Raw genomic sequence first — 22,020 nt, forward strand, 5'->3', positions numbered from 1 at the left:
GCTAAATCTATTAAACATAAAATGGCTAGAATGGTTTTGACAAGCTCATTAAAATTAATATGAACATTTCAATAGTACAGACTGGCTGCCATAAATTATTCAAGAAAAGAAATTATGCCATTCAACAAAGCATGTATTTTTTATTAAAATGTCAGGAAAACTTTAACTAGCAGCTAATTTCCATTTCAATCTGAATTACTAGTTTTATTTTCTTGGATTTTCATAACGAAGTCAGCTACAATAAACACACCCTGTATTACAGCATTGTGTATCACTTAATTTTATTACATGGGGTAGCCATGGTTACAAGTCACTGAAAGAAAAGAGACAAAGATACGACAGCAGTTTGTTGTCAGCCATGAAAACATAAATCAAATCTATTTTATATCTTTTTAGACATGGGCTGGGGCTACTAAGTGGTTGTGAGGTTTTGGTGCATGTGTGTTTGTGTGTGTTTGCAGTTATGTGACAAGGAGGGACATGAGCCCACTTGCAGGATGACATGTATTGAACAATCGATGTGGAGTATGTGTTGATAATTCCTGTCCAGTCTGTATATGTCTCTGTAATGCAGGAACATAAAAATGCAGAAACACAGAATTACTGTTTTTGTGAATTTCATGCTCTGTTGCTGGAGATTCTTGGTATAAAATCTTCCATGAATTTTAAGGTCTGAATTTCAACATGCTTTAGATATTTTCTCCTATTTATCCTGCTGACAGGTTGCGATAGTTAGGAAAGTACTCCTAAAAGCCTGCCAGATTTCAAGAAGCTTTTGGACAATATCAGAAATATGGTTTGATTTTTATGCATTCCGGTGTTTTAGAGCATGGAGTTGGAGTCTATGATCCTTCCAATTCAGGATGTTCTGTGCTTCTAATTCCCAACCTAAAATGTGTATGTTCAGAAAGTGTGTTCTGAAAATCATTTTACCATCTGATTTCTCTTCTTCTTTTTTCTAGATAGGCTTTACAGTGCCCTTTCAAGATCTCTCCTCTTTTTCTGTATCTATTAGCTCTTTCCTCTCTGCAGATGGTCTCAGCCAGAAGATTCAGCATTTCATGTTCATTCTTGTTTAACAAATGTGAGCAGAACTGTGCACAATGAAAAGTGGTCTCAATGACTTGACAGGTGCTGACAGTGTGCTACCTCTCCTCGAAACACTTCTTCAGTATATGTAGGGACTGTATTTACATTTAGCGTGATACTGATACAGCATGATACTGATACTAATGATGCAGCAGTAAATACTTCTGATATTGATATGAATTTCTTCAGTACAGAATCACCGCATTTTCTTTCTTGAACTTAAATACTCCATAATATTTTCAAACACAGCTCTCTTCAGACTTTTTCTGCTCCTTTCCTTTTTCCTCATACATGAGCATGGATCTTAGCATGGATCTTATTCCTGTTAACACTCAGAAGAATGAATACCTATTTCTAATTTCATAATTGCATCCATAATTTGCATCCCTTCAACTCAAAAGGGGGGCTAAGATACAAGTGGATAATGCACAGTTAAAGGGAATTTCATTTCTATTTCATGTCTTACTTTGATTTCAGGTTCGAATGTATGAGATACATCATCTTTGTAGCTCTTTTATGACGCCTGCTGGTTAAATTGGCACTTGCATTACATTGCCAGTATGTGATAAAAATCCCAGCTGGAATCCTTCCAATTCTATTAAACTATTTCAGATTCTCAAATTTAATTATTCTCCACTGGCCATAATCTGACCTTAGGACAAAATTAAAATGGGTGATAACACTTCTGGAAGTCATACTATCAAAACTGGGCCCCTAAATAGACTGTAATCATGCTGAAGGTTATATATATGGATTTGAATGATTTAACAAGTAGAGAAGCCTTCATCTTTTCATTTGGAAAGCTGCAGAGCAAAGGCTTTTGGTAGAAACAATGAAGTAGTAAATGCTTAATGAACAATAAAGTCAGTGAGCATGTAAGGTTTTACATATGCCTTGGAAAATTTCCATCACCAAGGTGATGTACTCAGTATAATGCAATAACACACAACCCAGTAATACATATGATTTTTTGTTTATTTATTTGTTTAATACTAGGAATCTGTTGGTGATAGTAGTGGTTAATAATAATCTTTTGCCTAGATCTTAGATAAGGACAAAGTCTGACATTTGCATTCCGTAAGATAATTGTTTTACTTATATGTATGATACTCTCATCGTTCAGGGAAAAAGGATAAAACATAGGCATTGCCTTTTCTATTCTTGCAAGTTATGCTATAATTTATTATAATATTACACTAGATAACTAATTGAAACATTTTTTGTTAACAATAGTACATGAAAAAAATTATATAAAGTATTAGTCAGTATTAACAATGTGAGCACTTTAAATTGTCAGAATTCTTTGAATGTTCACACTTTGAGGAATTTATTTCTCTGCAGGTGAGACAAACACACTGACATGAGCAGTCTGGAAGTGCTGGAAGCTACTCTGAGGTTGCCATGCATGGAGCTCTGCACAGGAGCCTCCTGCTCTTTTCCTTGGGAGCAGCTTCTAAAGATCTTTTTTTTTCAAAATGGCTTTGTTACACACAGTCCCAGGGAGGTGGTGGAGTCTCCTTCTCTGGAGATATTTAAGACCCGCCTGGACGCCTACCTGTGTGACATGTTGTAGGGAGCCTGCTTTGGCAGGGGGGTTGGACTCGATGATCTCTAGTGGTCCCTTCCAACCCCTACAATTCTGTGATTCTGTGATTCTGTGAAAACCGTACATCTCCCAAGCTTTTTTGAAAGGATAAAATAACTGCCTTTTACACACATTAGTTTGGATGGGATATTGATTAAATGCTGTCTCATTTTTTGGTTTTTTTATTAAACCCATCTGTTGTGTTCAGCAGCTTACTGATTCTACTTTATGAGCCCTTTTTCACTAAATAGAGAATTTGTATTTTAAATGTTGAAGATGCAAAGTTTGTCTTATACCTTTGTACTTCATCAGGCTCAGACACAGTTGGCAACTCACCCTATAATTGTGCTAGGAAAGGAACACACATTTCTTCCTTTCTATTCTGTTTAACTACTCAGTATTTTAACAAACAGCTTTTATATTCAGTCAGCCAAATTACAGTTGTCTGGATAGGTTCTTTATGATCAACTGTCTTCCTGTCTTAGCTTATTTTCTGTTCAGCTGCCTTCACTGTTTAACTGAAATCTGCAGTGTCACCTTTTGCTCAGTGGTGGGAAACACATCCATTCTAAGAAATAAAGCCCAGGGTTTGCTCATAGTCCCACATATATTTTACAGCCAACAAATAACATAGCACAAAGCAGATTTGTCTCTTACAGACTGCATTCTTTACTACATTTTTTTTTCTCCTCAGTTCTGTTTTTCAGAGAGAAACATTCCATTTAGGAGACAACCTTCTATTGAGTTAAAAGTAAATAACAGCTTTGATGCTAGGTGAGAAACTGGATTCTCTGAAGTTCAGTCATATTGGCCTGTAAATGGCATGTGCTTTTTGAAAGAAGCACAAGAGTCAAACAATCTTCCATGGGGTAGAGGTCCTACTGCTCCTTCCTTTTCAGTGAGGAGATTCCATTAGACCTTGAGTTGAATTTGTTTCAATTATAAACTGGACTAGAAATTGCATCTCTTTGGGAATATCTTTGTTAATGCCGAGCATGAAATGATGTTTCCTATATTCTCTCTTCCTGCCTAATGCCACTGGGTTGAGAGAGATATAGAGAAAGAGGGTGTTTTGTCCTGTCAGAGGAAAGGAGAGAAAGCAACCAGGAATAATATAAATGCTTGTTTATGTGTTCATAAGAAATTTTGTTAAAAACTCTATTTTAATTATGCTGTAGATAGGTTTAATACAACTAAAATATTGACTGTAACATTGAAAATTGGAGAGATAATCAATGTCAATTTCCATTGTCGCTACTTTGCACTCGCTCTAATGATACCACATGGTACAGTGGAGTATCCAGTTCTTTACAGATGACTTCTTGTTTTTCAAATTGTTTTACTCTGATTTTTTCTGGCATGTGAGATACAGCTATGGGTTTTGTTAGACACACAGGCCATCTTGTGGCAGAATAATGGCAGATGTTTTGTAGCAGTTTTTAAGTCCAATTTTTTGAGATATTTCCAGTATTATTTGTAGTATCTTCATACATGGAAACGTGACATGTGCTGACAGTACCAGCTGCACCTGCAGCAAAATATTAATTCCTCTAAAGAAGGTAGTGATGAAAAAAATCCAAGGACAAAGTATGTCAGTGCACTGAGAAAAGTGCAATAACACTTTCTGCTTATTAAAAAAATCCAGGCTACTAAATCTTCATTTAAGGAAAAAAAAAAAAAAAAAAAGAAAGCGTGATCATTTCATTGTGAAGATGCTTCTACGGGATGAGATATTACTAGTCAGAATAATTAAATGAATAAATTCTACTTCACCGTATCTTTTCTCTTGCAATGCAATTTTCACATTTATAGCAGTGATTTGGAAACATTACAAATATGTAACCCCTGAAAATATAATCCCCTAACTAATGATGTGTATCACAATTATGTTTTGTCTGCAAGATGTCCAGAAATACTTAATAGTTTAATTATTAATAAAGTTCTGATGAATAACATTTAATCTATTTCCATAGGAACTACAATCGATACAGAGAGCAGAATAAAATTATTTGGTAGAGCAGTTTCTCAGATACAGAGCACTGTTTTTCAAAATAGTCACCACTCTTAACTGATTTGGCCACATAAGCTGATAGAGATGCTCTTCATTTTGTGGTGTAACAGCTGTGCATGGCAGCTTGCAATGTGGCTTATCTTTCATGTCGCTGTTGCCATTGCTGAAACACATCACCCACTGCCTCACTGTTTTCACATTGACCATTTGGTCTCCACAAATGTTCAGCAAGTATCAATGAAAGTCAATGGGTACAACTTTTTCCACATGGAGGAATTCAGTTTCACACCTTTGCTTCATATGCAATTCCATGTCAGACACCATTCTGTCAGAGTGCCCCTCTGCTGCCTGCCATCTGTCACATGGCAATAAAATGTAATTGAATATTGGCAGGAAGGTTCGGCCACTACTGTCAGATCACCAATAACTGTCTACGATATTATGGGCCAACATAATCGAACAGGAAGCCTTACTTTTGGAGTAACCCTTACAGTATCTCAGAAAAACATAGTTATAAAAGGCCAAACCTGCTATTTCTCTAACATTTAAGAATTAGGTTAACATTACTCTGCATTCTTGAAAGAAATTAGTTTTAAAGTATTCAAATATGTAGCTAAAGAATGTTATATTGATCCACATTTCTTTACTCTTAAGAATCTGATAGTTATTATTACTGGACTAATATGGAATGCTGCATGAAATTTTTGTGTGAACATTTCTCTCTTCCACAAGATAAAAGTTCACTTCTAGCAGGAAAAGGCATTGATGTTATGCTCTGTTTTAGAAAGAAGAGTTCAAATTGACAAATAAAAGAGCGATCTGACTCCTGACTTGTGTCACTGTCAGAAGATATCAAGGGAATGCTCACACTTCTCAACAAGAAAGAAGAAAAACTGGGCTTAGCTGCCACTGATTTTGTCAAGTGAACACTTTTTTTTGCCACTTAAAATAAAGTTCTTCTGAAAGATCCTTTCTGCCACTCTTCTCCAAATAGCGAGACAGGAGCTGCTGTTTGTCAGCTGACCTCGGAAGGGTCTTTTGCCAGCAATAAAGAAGCTCATAGTTCTGGTGTATTAAATTATCAGGGCACTTCAATCTAACAAGCTGAAACACACTCCTCCGAATAGGCAAGCGTAAAGCATTCACTGATGTGTTATCTTCTGCAAGCTCTTCTGCAATCCAGTACAGCAAATTGTCCCATAGGGCCTCTGAAGAGCAAAAATTAGTGAAGTAATTGCATTACTCTCCTATTACATAAATCCTTCAAAAAGCTTTCTAAAGCTGCAGTCTCTGTGGGTGAACTCCCAAAATTAATGTGATTTGTTTTATAATACAGTAGAAACATCATCACTTCTTATTTCTGATGTAATTTTTGGTAACTGCACTGAGATGTGAAGTGGACTTAGTCAAAAACAGAATTGGTAATGATCTACAGCTCTTGGAAAAGCACAGATTGCAATAAAAGGACCAGGCATTTCCTATAAATGACACATTGGTTATACTGGAGCTTTCCATTACAAACTGAATCTCATTACGTGGAAAACTGTATGCTCCTTAAGCACCCTAACCCAATGACACCTCACCTGACAAGAGCTTATGCATCTCCTGGTATCCAATTTACTCTTTATATAAAACAATCTGAATATGGCATTTAGAAAATGTCAGCTGCAACTGAAATAAATCCTGCCAGTTAAAAAAAGTAAATAGTTAAAATAATTATTGCTTACATTGACATTGAAGCATTATGTAAGTGTTCTTACCTGATGAATCACAAAAAATCCTTTTTGCGCTTTGTGGACGGTTGATTGACTTTTCATGCTATCAAAGAAAAAGTATTGAAGAAAGAAATGACTAAAGCTTAAGATGAAGGATACAGGATGCATTACAGCGCATCAGCAGTGAAGTCCTACCTACGTAGAACATTTTTATCACTGCTGAAAACAAAACAAAACATTCATCTGCTACAGATTGTAAGAAACTACTAAAATAGTACAACCAAGTCTGTTCTCTCTGTATGGATGTCTATTGTATCTTATTAAAACGTTTGACTTCTGCAAATTTATGAAAGTTTCTTCAGTACCATTATATTCTAATAGGTGTATAGGAAATTGGGGTTATAGAACATCTGTATGGAATCTTTCTACACCAAATGGATTCTAATTTTAAATGCTGTGTTATCTTCTCCTTCTTACATTTGTGTACTTATTGTAACTGTGGGCACATTATATTATTTCAAGGAAGATAGCTACAGGTACTGCATACCTATAGAAATCAATAACCATAGAATCATAGAATCCTTATAGCTGGAAGGGACCTCTGAAGGCCATCTAGTCCAACTCCTTTGCAGTGAAAAGGGACCACAACTAAATCAGGTTGCCCAGGGCCTTATCCAGTCTCATCTAAAAGTCTCCAGGGATGGCACATCAACCACTACAACTAGGTAATGTGTTCCAGTGCCTCACCACCCTCACAGTAAAAGATTTGAAGCCATTTCCCCTTGTTCTATCACAACAGAGCCCGCTAAAGAGTCTGTTCCCTTCTTTCCTGTAGCTCCCCTTTAGATACTTAGATACTCCCTTTTTAGTCCACTATCAGGTCACCAGGAACCTTCTCTTCTCCAAACTGAACAACTCCAGAGCCTTCATCCTGTCTTTGTAGTAGATGTGCTCCAGTCCTCTCACCATTTTTGTGCCTCTCCTGTGGATGCACTCCAACAGGTCCGTGTCTCTCCTGTACTGAGGACCCCACATCTGAACTCAGTACTCCAGGTAAGGCCTCNACAGCCCCATAGGAGAGGTGATAAATTCTATGGATCATTTTCGTGGCTCTGCTCTGGATGCACTCCAACAGGTCCGTGTCTCTCCTGTACTGAGGACCCCACATCTGAACTCAGTACTCCAGGTAAGGCCTCATTGGTGCAGAGTAGAAGAGCAGGATGGCCTCCCTCAAGATGCTGGTCACGGACCCTTCAATGCAGCCCTGGATCTGGTTGGTTTTCTGGGCTGCAGAGGCACATTGGTGGCTCATGTCCAGCTTGCCATCCACCATTACCCCCAGGTCTTTTTCTACAGGTTTGCTCTCAATCCTTTCATCCCCCAGTTTTTATTGGTAATGGGGGTTGTCTAGACCCAGGTGCAAGACCTTGCACTTGGATTTGTTTCATGATGTTCCCTCTGAATGGCATCCCATCTCTCTGGTGAATAAGAAAATAGTAAGTCTAGAATTTGTTTTGTGTTTGTAGCTGTATGTATTCATTTTACTACGTTCAACATATAGTAACAAATCACTAAAGATCAACATCATTCAAATGGCAAATTTCACTGAGCGCAGAGTCCTTCTTCCTTCCTCTTAACAGTGGAAAGAAAGAAAAACAATGTCCTTTTTCCCTATGACTGATAAAGGGGAAACTCCTGTGAGGCTTATCTTGTTTCCTTCTCCATATAGAACAAGAAATTAAGTAGAAGAACACAGAGCACAAGTGAGTAACTTGTAAAAAGTGAAATTCTGCTCCTTTCTTTTTGGTAAAACCTGTACTTTTACTCCTCTAGTGCCAACATGGTATGTACTTTTATCACACATTCAATTGCATTACCTGCTTGTTTAGCCTTTTCCTATGAGGCATGCTGGAGGTATACTCACAGAGCTTCCCATTTCCGTCTGTGAATTATTATAATGAAAATGAAACTCAGGCTGAACTGATTATTCCCCTTTTTTCTGCTGGACATACTGAGTCATAATCCTGCTGACCTTACCTTTAACTGTTGCAGTATCTAAAACGTAAAAATAACTATAACTGAGTTATCAATTCACCTGTGAGTTAAGTGGCTTTTTAGGAGGCCTGTGGTCTTGGGAGGGTATTCTACTGTGCACAGGAGGCACAGAGCACACACTGCCCACAAAACAGTTCTGGGCTGTGCTCATCTGGAGATTTAAGTCTTTTTATTTTTTCGCTTGTGTGCTTCTACAGCAGTTCTGTCGTGCACTGCCTGAAGATAGAGTAAAACGATTGTGAAAGCCCTCAAAATAAAAGGAAAGCAGAGTTCTGTCCAGAAGGGGGCATTGTTTTCCTTCCAAGGCAGAGATTTCTTTGGCTTCCTTTTAAGTATGTATTTATATTTAAATTTATTTTCATTCATTAATGAGAATTTAGAACCTCAAAGCTCTGCATGAGATTTTCAGAGTAACTGTAGATGAACTCATTTACCACTGGTTTGACTTTAATCTGAACTACTTTATGCTACTTAATATTAAAACAGTAGTAAAAATGATAAGAATTGACAATAAGTATTGTCTGATAATCGTGTAATAATATACTGTATATTAGACCAAAAACATTACATCTGCCTTTAAAGACGAAATACCAATAGTGAAAAGCTAAATTCACCCCTGGTTCAGCTGCATTGGCACATGGCCCTGCAGTTCTGGTTGACAGTGCAAGTAAAATAGTCTCAGTGGTCAAAACAGTTTTCTAGTCTGGAAGGCCTTAAAATTAGCTAAGCAGCTGCCTTTTTGAAGTAGTGGATCACATGCCATTTTGCTGTTAGACAGTCATTAGTTAAGCAGAACTTCAGCAGAATAGTGATTTGATAATGCTTGTATGGATTACACCACTATCTTTCTGCAAAGCACTCTGATTTCAGTCAGTAATACTAAAGTGCCCTGCAAATGGACCTTCAGACATGAACAGACTCTACTTGCATATCAAACAGGACTGACAGAAAAGGAGAAATTAACCTTTTAAACTCTTTAGTCCAGCTTTATAGTCATAAAACTGCCTTGAAATATCGGTAGAAAATCACTGATATGCACACACATACTTGACATCAGAACCTGATCCTCTTCATTTTCCTCATGCTGAACCTGTTTGCCAAACCTGTTTCTAATGCTGAGAAAACAAAAGCTCCTTAAGCAGCAGTTGTTAGTTAAAGATATCTATGCACTCAACCAAACAATAGAAATATGAATAGTCTTTGCTGTTTTGACTGTTCTATTTCCTTCTACACCCTTTATTCATTAGGAAGCATACAATAATGTTATGATACATCTAATTAAAATATATTGATCACATCACGGGTAATAAATGTTGGATACTGTAACTATGTCAGTTTTGTTGCTAGTACTTTATTCTAACAATTTTAGATTATTAAGATATGCTAAGTAATTAGAATTTCCTTTTTGTTTCCTTAGCTTTCTATGAAAACATAATCTTTATGTTTAATATGTGGCTCTTCCAGCCAGTTCCTTCCTCAGACTAAATTTTTAACTGCTGCATTATCCTGTGAAAATGAATTCATCTTTTGATTATTTTGCATGTAATAAATATGTTATTTTGTACCACTAGTTACACCTGCCACTTACCAACATCACTGTTCTTGTATCCTACAGAAGAGTCTATAGCTTTTCCATGTTGCCTCCCTTCATAATTCATAAGCATATACCACATTTCAACTTCTATCAAAATCTCCTGAACAGTTGTTATTAATGCATTGTTTTTCTACCTGAAATCCATCCACGTTTCTGATCAGATTAGCCTCCTCCACTACCAAAAACTTTTTAACATCTAAATTATCTATTTTATTTTCTAGACATTCTCTATCAGTGATTCTTCACAGATAACCTTAGTGCTCTGAATACTTTGTACTAACAGCAAGTATTCTGCTTAAATATTCAGAAGTTTCTATTGAATACATTAACATAGATCTGTGTGAGATTTGTGTGGGACTTCAGTAGTAATCATCACCTCTTTAGGAAACCAACCACTTTTTCCTAGTTTGTTTTCCCTACTTTTCATCCAGCAAGATAGCCAAAATACAGTATTTTGTATTCTTAAGATTTCTATCACTGTGTTCAGTTTGGAATTTTGTGAGCAGACATGATATAAAGGAAGATGATATTTCAACGCTATTCATTCTACAGAGAGGTTTTTCATTCTGTGTAAAATAGAATATATAAATCAAATAATGAAAAAGCTATCAATATGCAAATGGTTCCAAGCATTTTGATCCCATTTTTTGGTTTAATATTTGCATTTAATGAAAACTTTGACTCCTTTGAAATATAACTAGCAGAAAAAAAAAAAAAAGTGTACATTTGCAAGATACTGCAACGCTGATTGAAGTGATATCTGTTTTTGTTGGGTATCAGGAGGGAAGAAGTGTTCAAAAATGGCTTATTTCAAAAGTCTAAGTTGGACATTTAAGAACATATATATATAGCCCTAGACTATATACACCAAAACTAACCTGAAACACTTTGCCTTTTTGGTTTTATACACATGCAGTTCAATTCACTAAATCTTGTTTGTGTTACAAAGGAAGATTAAGAGGAAAAATAGGATGGAAGAAAATCTAGTGGGCAGAGGAAAACTAACTGATGCCTAGGTTGTTACTGTTTTGTTGTTGTTGTTCCTTTCTGGGTTTCAGTTTTCACTTGTTTGTAATCTTCCCCACTTGAACCTCAAGAGTTTGTATTTCCCTTTCTGTGATTACATAGTATGCTGTGTGGAAAAGCAAAGACAGTGAAAGTACATTATTTCCCTCACCTTCTTCCACTCCCCAGTTTACATTTTACATGGAATTTGTCACTAAAAGAGGTCTTGCTCCTACAACTTGGATACTTAGCTGAAACTTAAATTAAAATTTCTCAGGGTCGTAGCAGCTGGGGAGGCCAAAAGTGTGAAAAAGTTCTACTAAGTGTATTTTTTTCAGTGTTGATGGCTTGACGAGAGTCTGCTATGAAAAATTCTAAGGGTGTTTATACATTGGTGATGGATCAGAACTGCTCCATTGGTGACTGGGGTCACCTGGGGTTATCTGTAGTGGAAAATTTGTATCAAGATGCTTCAGCTTAACAAATATGTTTAAGGGAGAAAAGGAAAGATTTACAATGTCATCAGTTGAGAAACTCACCTTTGGTAATGTCAGCAGTAATTTGCACAGTGGAAACTGGTGCTGATAATTACCGCGTGGCAAAGGCTGTTTCCATTCCTTTGTTATCATCCCTCTGGTAATTTTGTAAAACACTGCTGTTCCTTTGTAGTGAGGGGAGCTGTGGTTACCAAACTCATCCACTTCCTTAATACAGAGCTCTAGTCTGGGCTTTCTTTGTGAGTGAAAAATCAGCCTGTAGGCTTTTCCAAAATCTTTTCCGTTTTCTGCAGACCATGGTGAAAACAAGCAAAGAGAACACCAGTTTTTACATTGTATTTGGACGTGTGGCATCTAAATTAATGCATTAAGAGGAGCTAAATAGAACTAATTATGTAGTTATCTGCTGTTCTTTGTCATTATTACTACTTTTTATTGAACATTTGAGGCTCAAACATTCCTGCCAGCCTGCCTCAGTAGTCTGAGTGTCTTAATAACTAGCCTTCTTAGCTCTTGAAATGTTGGCACTGGGAACAAGTGGTGAAAGCCGTGCTACAGGGTGAAAAGTAAGGAACCTGGGAGGTGACAAAATGTATGATACAAAGAGAAATAAAACTGTTGAGAATAGAAGTATACACCTTCTGATTTCCTATCGGTAACAGCAATGAGATCAGAGGGGTAAGCTCCATTTTAGGATCTGTGACACAATACATTTGTGTGTTCTTGCAATAGAAAAGCAGGTGTTCTTTCAGTCTGGAGCCATTTCTTTTGGGACAATAATCATTTCTTCAGCATGTATGGAGTTCTCAATGGAAGAATTTGTATCAGATGTACAAAATGTTCAGGGGGCAAATACAGGTGATTGCAAAGCTGGCAGAAGGGACTATATGTAATTTGGGGTGAAAATTTTTCTGGTATTTCTTACCTCTTCTTTAAAGTGAATTGTTGAATGATGGAAGCCATTGCACTGAATGCTCCAGACTGCTAGAGCAAATGACACAGCAACTCTTGCATCACTGCAATTTATAGTGCAACTCACAAAAAGCACTATTTCACCCTGGATTTCAGTGTCAGACCTTGCTCACTTGAAGTGAATTTTAACAGAAAAATACTGGACTGTTTACTTTTGTTTGGAATCTGTTTAATTCTTATCACAAATTTTATAATTTAAAAAGCCCTCGTTCCATTGATCGAATCCTGTCCTGAAATACAAGAAAAAGCAGCTGCTTCCAAGGGACCAGGTTTCACGGAATGGCAGAGGCTGGAAGCGATCTCTAAAGATCACCTTGATCTTGAGGCATTGCGACCCAAGCCATGTTGCTGAAGTTATTGTTATTCTAATACATTTATTTGTCAGAGCTGTTGCTTATGCTGCTCCGTACACTTATCATTTAAAAGCTACAAAACAGTGGAATAAATAAATAAGCTGTGAGTAACTACAATCTACTGATGTCCACATATAGTACTTCTGAACAGCTGAGGTGATTTGCAATGTACTTTCAATAATGAACATCGAAAATCATGAATTAATTACCATACCTGAAGCAAATATATTGCCTCTAAATTGAAAATGAATCTGCTCTCCTTCTCTTAAAGGAAACTGCTGTGTAGGTTCTGGGGGACCAAAGTATCCCTCTTCATGGAGATTTTGAATTTCCCAGGTCAATTCCTTGGATGCAGTTAGTAAAACTATTATTTTACATGGGTTTTCTCTTTTCCGGTACAGTATCACATTCGACATTGTGCTGCAAACAGCTTCTTCCAGAGCCTGAGCAAAGAGTAGGAGATAAGTGTTTTCCAAGAGGAACGAAAGGCGAATAACCACAAAGCTGTATTTAAAAAAAGACAAGAAAGTAAATAGCTTTATTTAAAATCTCTTCACCATCAGATAACAATTAGTTTTGTAAGAAAATACAGGGCTCTCTCTCTCTGATACAATTTTTACTGCCTCTTTTAATTATTCTTTCATATGAAAGAGAGAAAATGTGCCTGATTCTGTATATTGGCTCCATATCTATGAATTAAAATATATATATGTATATATTTAAATTAAAGTCAGAGAATATTTCTTGAAAAGAAATTTCAAAAAATATTCTGGTCTTTTATTTAGAAACCTAAATCACATAGTCAAATTAAGATTAGTATCCATATTTCCCATCTCAACTTTTGTGCACAATCAATAGATGGAAAAAAAATATTTATAAAAAATATACTTCCTGTAATTATGCCTAACAAATCTAAATGATCTTATTCTACAAACTGGAGGAAAGAGAAGAGATTCTAGCAGGTTAATAATTCATAGTGCATGATGAACTCTACTAACTTCCATTGATTTATGCAGTTGGAAGAAAACATTTTAGTAAATAAAATTTGTATTAGTTTTTTCATACATTACCTTTCTAAATGTTCACTCAGTTCAAATGACACAAGCCCATTCTGTGTATTCTGGATAATTATATTGTCAAAGACCATCCACTCATCTTTGTTTCTGTGACCTAATAATTTGAAAGTATCACTGTGACTCTCTCCATTCTTTCTCAAAGAAGAACTCTTAGTCCTGAAAAGCCACAGAATGATGACAATTAAAACAAAAGAAAGAAAGAAATCCTGTAGGAACTGCTTTCTCCTGTTTTCCTCAATGACCATTTGTGGCTTTTTCCACCTTGTTGACAACCTACTTCTGATATATTTCCAGCATACATAAAGGATGTAGCAGTCAGGATTTTATTTTTTTTTTTTAAAGTTTCGATTTAAAGTCTCCAGAAGGAAAAAGAAAACAAGGTAAATGTTTCTATCTAAATCAACCTAGCTTAATCTATTATTTAACATCACATGTAGTGATCATTTTGGATCATTTTTGAAACATTCATTGAGATTTAGATTCTCTAGAAGTAGGTGTCTGAAATGGATAAGACAAGGTAGCCCATTTTTCTCCCCAAGCAAATGCTACTCAGTAAGTTAATGACACAGACAGGAAGATTAGAAAATAACTCACACTTACACATTTTTTAAACTGGATGTGAATAACCCAATGACCTCAAATGATGTTTATACATCAACATGGATTTTCTTGGTGAAATGATAGCATAGCGTGGATCTGCTGTAGTATTTCTAACACTTTTTTTTTTTTTTGCTGTAGCAGGCTCTATCCACAGGGTAAGTCGTCAAGTTAATTTTAACACAAAAATTATTAATGTCAATTATTAATATCTATAACATTAATTACATCTGGTGTTTTTCTTATGTAGAATTTGTTGTGAAGTTGTTCTTACCAAGGATTGTATGCTGCAACAACACTCTTTACTGTAGCAGTAACGGCTCTCACTTGCTCTGTCTCGTCCTCCTGCCTTTTTTTTTCTGGGTTTGGAGGACAGGGTAGAGTAATTGTGACTGAGTTATTAAATGGTTGGGCTGAAGGATGGTGGACATAAACCAGTGCACTAGTAGATACCACTGAGAAGTACATGTCATGTCTTGCTTTCAGTGTGGAAATCAGAGATGGTTCAATTGGATGAATCTAAATATAGAAAGCAATTGTACAATTAATTTGTAAATGAATAAATGTTTCCTTACATGCTTGTTGGCTTTGTTTGTTTTTAAACAAATTTGTTTAACTTTTGAAATTAGATCAGATTATCAGAAAGGCTATAGACTCCTCTTTGTAAACAAGGAACAACCTCAGCAATGTATTAACAGTTTATACAATGCACAGCTAAGTGCCTGAATGTAATAAAAGCAGGACATTTTAAATACTGTGATTGTTTTGTTTTGTTCCTGTTATGAGTTCGTTTTATAACTCCTGAGCCTCTACAGATTTTGATAATTTTTCAAGATACTCAGTTTTTTTTAATGTTAACTTTAACTTCTCTGAAATGTACGTTGTGTCTCAGAATAAATGTGGCTATGGGGGTGGGGAGACACAAAGAATAACTGAAGCAAATGTTGAGATTATTCTCAGCCTAACGCTAAGAGGTAACAAAATCTGTTGTGGTGCCTCATAGAAATGAAGAAGGTCAGATGAAAAAAATTGTTCTGTATACTTAAAAACTGGGACAAACTGTTTAAGTTTGGGGTTGATGCTTACGTCATTGAGTAAAATAATTGTTTTTCTGTGAAGCGTGTCAGACAAAGGTCAATTGTTCTTTGTAGCTGGAGATACTGTGTTGACTACTTCCTTGCTGCATCTTGTGGTTTTAACAAAGCCTACAGAAACTATTTGCTGTGAATATAGGGTGTGGAGTTGCCACTGCTTTTCACAGACATCTAATAATGGAACATGTTGCCCTTTAACACTGTTGTGTCTTTTCTTCAAAACTGATCAGATAACACAGAGTCTAGGAATAAGTACTGCCTATTTCATCTCACCTTTAAATTCATGGTTGCTGGAGAAGTGAACGTTTCCGAAGGGTAACAGAAAGAGATCCTAGAATCCATGCTCAGGTTTTGTGAAAGTCCTGCTGTTGGAACGGTAAATGTTTCTTTCTTTAAGCATGACAACACAGAAAAAACACCCAGCTGATAAACTTTCACTTCCGCAAAGGTTTCCTGTGTAAAGAAAATGTGGGGTAGAGTATGTCAGAGAGAAAGGAAGCTGCGCTTTGCAGTGGTTTAGCATTCTGAGGGAGGAATATTAATTATAGAGCAAAATGTGAAACAAAAATAAGTAAAGTATTATTGGCATGCCCAGTTATCTGGTGATTTCTAGTCATCTTCTAATGTCATTCATATTGTGGTGTATGACTGGGGAAATGAGCTCATCAGCTGGATGATTAATCTTGCACAAAATGATTACTTCTGCAGTTGCAAAATAAAGAACAATCCTGCACTTCTTTGAGATGGAGTTTGAATTCATAAGCAAAATATGTGTTACTTCTTTGTAATCTGAATGCAAAATAACTCCCCTTAAGCTTTTATTTTTAACAAAGAATGGTAAGTATTACATCTATTTACAAAAATCACCAATGGCTACTCAGCCAGTAGTTTGGTTAACTGTTCAGAAAACCGGTTACCAACCTTGTGGTTTCCATGGTATCCTTCCAGAGAAATGGGAGTTAAGTAATTTGATTGAAAGTTCATGTCTGTTACCTTCACCATAATCTCCCGATAATTTCCTCTGAAGCGTGAAGTAAACGGGATTGCAATGTTAATAGGGAAATGGATAGTTTTCTTATAATCAGAGCATTGAACACTGATGACGTTGCTGACCAGCTCCTCAAAATCGTCCACCACCAAGGAACTTGTGTCATTGACTATATTACATGCTAGATTCTCCAGGGCAGTTGCAGGGGCTTTAATAAAGCAAACTACTTTATGTTCATTCTTACCACTCTCTTCCACTACAAATCTGGAGGGAAAAAAAAAAAAAAAAAGTATATATATTTTATATATATTTTTTGTATTTGGGTTTCATGATACCTTGCGTTTTTAAATACATATATAACTATAATTATGAACTACATTAGATTATAGGCAGATCATTCATGAAAATGTATGTATATGAAAATGCTTATGTTGAGCTTCTATTAGAGCAATTTTCAACTTACTATAACTGTCTAAGTTTTTTGATTTTCCACTAAATTCAAAATGATTTCGTAAGATTATACCTCTCTGGTATAATAAAAATCAATATGAGCGAATAGTTTCAGTTTGATTTAGACCACACTGAACATCCTGACTGCACATGATGAAGTTGTAAAGTACTACGTGTGTAACCATGGGTATATTGAGCTTGTGGGTCCCCAGATATTAATATATATTCAAATAAATAATATCTATGTACACATGTTCCTAGAAAAAATGAGAATGTGCTTACTCTTTGTTTAACCAGTGCCCATATTTTTGCACATCTTCTGAATCACTTATTGAAGGAATCACAACATTAAGATCGCTGGTTTGTGCTGAAGAGGTGACAGTAATTAGATCATTCCTATACATCTCAGAATTTGTTTCCTTTTTACTGTCTTTCATTTGCTCTGTCAACTTGAGTTCTTTCTCCTGTTCAGAAAGATTTCTGACAGTTCTGTCATGAGTATCTGTTGATGTCTGAGGTAAAATACTTTCTCCACTGCCCATAAAATCATCTTGACAGGTCAGTTCTGGATGTTTTTCAAGAGAAGAGCCATCTTTGTCTGGTTTTTCTTTACCATTATTATCTATTTTCTCTGAAATAGAGGTTGTTAGCACTCTGTATTCACCATCCTCTTTCATTATTGGAGGTTCTCTGCTAACTTCCTGTTCTCTGACAGATATATTTTCATCTAGTGATGCAACGGTTTCTTTTTCCACAGTTTTAATTTCACATGGCTGAACTTGATTAATGATCTGACTTTCTGTCTTGCTTGGGGAAGGAGTTCTTTGGTATCGCTGGCTGGGACTAGAGGATGCTTGCACAGATTGCTTTGCTTCTCTTTCAGAATAACATACTCTAGTTTCTACAAAAGCATTTTGTGCAGTCTGGATCTGAGAAACATCATCTTGTTGGCAACTAGCTGCACGAAGTTTATTTTCGACCTCTTGAAGGTGTGAAACTGTATTTGTAAAATAGTCCTTCATTTTCCGCAGACAATCTATAACATCATGATATTCTGAGGAAAGAAAAATAGGTAACCAAATGAATTTTGCTACAAAAGCTATGAAAATGTAAAAACTTACACATGTAGTTAGTGAATTCCACCTAGTTCCATGATTCCACACAACATATGAAGAAGAATATATTTTCTGGTTTCCATGTAATGTTTTTACATTTATTGCTATTCAGTTTGAGTAAATTTCTGAAGAACTGAATACAAACAAGTACAACTCTAATTTTCCTAGTACTTCTGTGGCAGCTTGAATGAACTCCATTTTATTGTTCTGACAGACACCAGCTAAACTCTTAATGATAGTCAATCAAAAGCAGGAAATTGGTAAACAGTAGTCCAATGAACATGGAAACAGTCTGAAAACTCAACATCAATTACACATATTTCCTAAATCTGAATCCTGCAAGATTCTGGCATCTGGCTTCTGGGGCTTCAACAAAGCTGTTTTACATGGCCTGAGTATTAAACATGCTTTACTGTTTTACGTTTTACTTTTCTGTTTTCTGCATGAGATTTTGGAAAGCTTTGTTTCTCAGGTTAAATCCAGTGACAGACAATACAAATAAGAAAATTGTACAGTTGGAACATGATGTAGTGTGCTCTTGACTCATAATAGAGAGATAATGCAATACATGGAGGAAAATAGAAAGGATTTGATACAAATCTTAGGGGAAAACACTGATTTTGTTCAATTTATTCAGTACTCAGTCATATGAAGTAAACTGATATCTCAGAGTTTTCAAGGAAATAATTGTATGGACTAAGAATTTCATGGGTGTGGTATTATATGATTTAGATAGAACCTCCACGTTCAGCTCTATCAAAACCTGAATAATTTAAAACTACAAAGAGTACAGTTCCAGATATTTTTTTCATTATTAATTCCAGTCTAAAAATTATTTCCTTGAGATACTTTTTCAGTTTCAAATGAATTATTCTTGGATCTTGACTACCAGCTTGGGATGGTAAGTGATCTCCTTGTTTTTATCTCAAACTTTTTTTTGTCATGTTTTCTCCTCCCATTCTGCTGAGAATGGAGAGAGGTTGAGTGGGTGTCAGGCATCTGGCCAATGTCAATCTACCCATTGTGGTGTACATAAAACAGTAAAAGAATGGTTTATTTAGTTATATACATATATTATTCCCACATAATGAGAATTATGAATCTTATATTGAGTCTCACAAAATAGTGATATAATATTTGAAATATTAATTCCTTTGTTCCAATGAATGGCCAAACGCTGAAATGCTAACAAATGATAATTAAAATCCCCCAGTACCATCATACAGCAGAAATTGTTATCCAGTACATCCAGTCCATTACTTTCACAGCATAGCTTCTCTGTACTTGCCTGGACTTGCTGTCAATTCCTTGTGTTTGTCAAGGAGAGTGCTCAGCAAGTGGAAAGTGTCTTGAAGATTTTCTGTAATGTTCTCCAGCTGTTGAATGAGAGATCCATTCAGCTCTTTTGTTGAAGAGATCAGTTGCTGAACATTCTCCACTATCTCTTCATTATCCAGATCACTTTTCAGAAGCAAACCTCTTGCTAGCAAGTTCAGGTGCCAGATTTTTTGCATGAGTTTTCCTGATATGTCAGTAGAAGGTGTAATCTTACTTTCTGCCGTTTCCATCTTATTTTCAGAATGTACTACTACAATTTTTCTTCTGTTCAAACACTTCCAAAAGATGTTGTCCTTCGTTTAGGCAATGCTGTTTACTGTTTGTAACTTAAGTAGAATATAAAAAATACTACCTTCCACTGGCACTACAAAAATTAAGCCTAGCTCAGAAACTCTGGGTTGATGTTGACTATTAGAAAGTTACTAGGTGACAAAAAGGAGTGGCTCAGGTGTGACTAAGGGCAAGAATTTCCAAGAGATGCCAATGTACAACACACACATTTAAGAACATAGGTAGGGAGGTTATATAACCCAGTTAAGTAACAGTGAGCAGTTTCTAAATTCAATGCTGCACATGACCGGTGCGTGAGAAATCAAGCCCTAATTATGAATCCATAACTATATAGACTGCCATCAAGATGTGTTTCAATTGCAGTTTTTCATTGTAAGCTAGCATTAAATGCTGTAGATCACCTAACTGGATTTTCAGAAAACAGTATTTTGTTTGTTGTTCAGAGATATTGTGTAGATAAGACAGGTCCAATGTACTACGTGTGCTAAATTATGCATTTTTATTATTATACGTAGGTTTCAGAAATACAAGGATTTACAAATACGATTTTGTGTCTAGCAATTAAAAAAAAATAGATGAGTGAAGAAACATTGTTTTCTTGGTTGTATTTACATAACAGGAAGAAGGGTTTTAAAAAACAAAAGGACAAATAGCTAGAAGTTTAAACAACTAATGGCTGAAATTTTATATGACATTTTGGAAGCTGAGAAACAAATTTAAAAGTGTAAGCTTGCTAAACTTATTTGTGATGTCAAGAACTGACTGTAGGTTGTTCATGTTTAGCCTGGAGAAGGGGAGGCTCAGGAGAGACCTCATTGCACTTTACAACTTCCTAAGGGGAGGTTGTGATGAGGAGGGGCTTGGCCTCTTCTGCCAATTAACAAACAAGACCGGTGGAAATGGCCACAAGTTGTATCAGAAGAGGTTTAGACTGGACATACGAAGGAACTTTTTTTCTCAGAGAGTGGTCAGGCACTGGAAACGCCTGCCCAGGGAAGTGGTGGAGTTGCCATCACTGGCAGTGTTCAAGAAGCATCTGGATAGGGAGCTAGGATATATGGTTTAGGGGTTTTCTGTAGGTATGGTAAAGGGAGTACGGTTGGACTAGATGATCTTGAAAGTCCTTTCCAACCTTGTGATTCTATGATTCTGTGAAAAATAACAAACAAACCAATGAACTTAACAACTAAAACAAAAAGGCAGTCCTTTGGTACCCCACTATAGCTAGCATCTCTGCTTTTACAGGGTCTAATGACCATATGATCCTGGAAACAGCTTTGCCATCAAGATTCCTATTCTGTTTGTTCATTGACTTTAGTTTGTGGTATCTCAATGGCAGTATTTGAACTGATTTTCATTTCATCCAGCATGTTGAGAAACAAAACTTTTCTTAGGATGACAATGAAAAGAAGTGGAAGAACAGCACTGATGTTCTCTTACCAGCACATGTTGCCATTGTGCTACACAGGGGAAGACTGGCTAGAAATCCTTCTCAGAAGATTTCAGTATTAGTCTAAATCTGAAGTGTCACATACACCAAAATATTTTACAATTTAAGAAATATGCTATACAAATTCTCGGTACTGAGTCTTCCTTACTAAACAGTCATTTTAATGGCCCATTATAAATAAAACTAATGCAGACTGTAATAGCAATTACAATGGGACTGGGATACAAAACCACTGAAAACAGTGTATAAGCATTATGAGGACTAATAAAGTAATGTCAGCAGAGTGCTTTGAAGATGTAAAGCACTGTATAAAAGTTAAAAATAACAATGAAGGATACTGAGTGTCTTTAATCAAATGAATGGGCTGAAATCAGCTGTAATTATTAAATTCAAAAGGAAAGTTCCTTTTGACTCATTATAGCTTGCTTGATCACACTGAAAATGTACTACACAGCTAAAACAAGAAGTTAGATGAATCACTTACCTGTTTACCTTTGATCCAACATCACTACATTCTTCTAAGCTACTTCTAGGGAAAAGGGAGCTCTGAAAATAGCATATACTTTCATGTATGAGTGAAAAATCTAATCTTCCCACTCAAAAATTTTGGGATGTGAAAGAAAATAATAGAAAGGGTCAAAAATACCTTATTATGTATTTACTATACACTATTGCACACACCATCTTCCTTGTACAATTCTATATTATTCCTCTGCCTATAATATAGATTCAATAGCTCTACATC

The 22,020-nt window shown here is 36.0% G+C and overlaps 1 protein-coding gene across 1 annotated transcript; it reads right to left on the reverse strand.

The window, feature by feature from the left end:
• Positions 1-2,692: 2,692 nt before the first annotated feature.
• Positions 2,693-20,158, reverse strand: DTHD1 (death domain containing 1). The gene is made up of 10 exons (XM_015862522.2): positions 19,485-20,158; positions 17,364-18,135; positions 16,565-16,895; positions 15,917-16,096; positions 14,824-15,068; positions 13,947-14,108; positions 13,091-13,380; positions 11,594-11,838; positions 6,446-6,503; positions 2,693-5,893 (listed from the first exon to the last, which is right to left on the reverse strand). The coding sequence occupies exons 1-10, from the start codon at positions 19,762-19,764 to the stop codon at positions 5,604-5,606; spliced, it is 2,853 nt and encodes a 950-aa protein (XP_015718008.2). The 5' UTR covers positions 19,765-20,158; the 3' UTR covers positions 2,693-5,603.
• Positions 20,159-22,020: the final 1,862 nt, after the last annotated feature.

Source organism: Coturnix japonica, chromosome 4, assembly GCF_001577835.2.
Source record: "Coturnix japonica isolate 7356 chromosome 4, Coturnix japonica 2.1, whole genome shotgun sequence".
Classification (NCBI taxonomy): Eukaryota; Metazoa; Chordata; class Aves; order Galliformes; family Phasianidae; genus Coturnix; species Coturnix japonica.

Coding starts and splice junctions, on each gene's coding strand:
- DTHD1 (XM_015862522.2), bottom strand. CDS start 19,764: ATGGAAACGGCAGAAAGTAAGATTACACCTTCTACTGACATATCAGGA. Junction 14,109..14,823: donor GTTGCAGCATACAATCCTTG/GTAAGAACAACT, acceptor GTGGCTTTTCAG/GACTAAGAGTTCTTCTTTGA. Junction 11,839..13,090: donor AGGCAATATATTTGCTTCAG/GTATGGTAATTA, acceptor CATGGTCTGCAG/AAAACGGAAAAGATTTTGGA.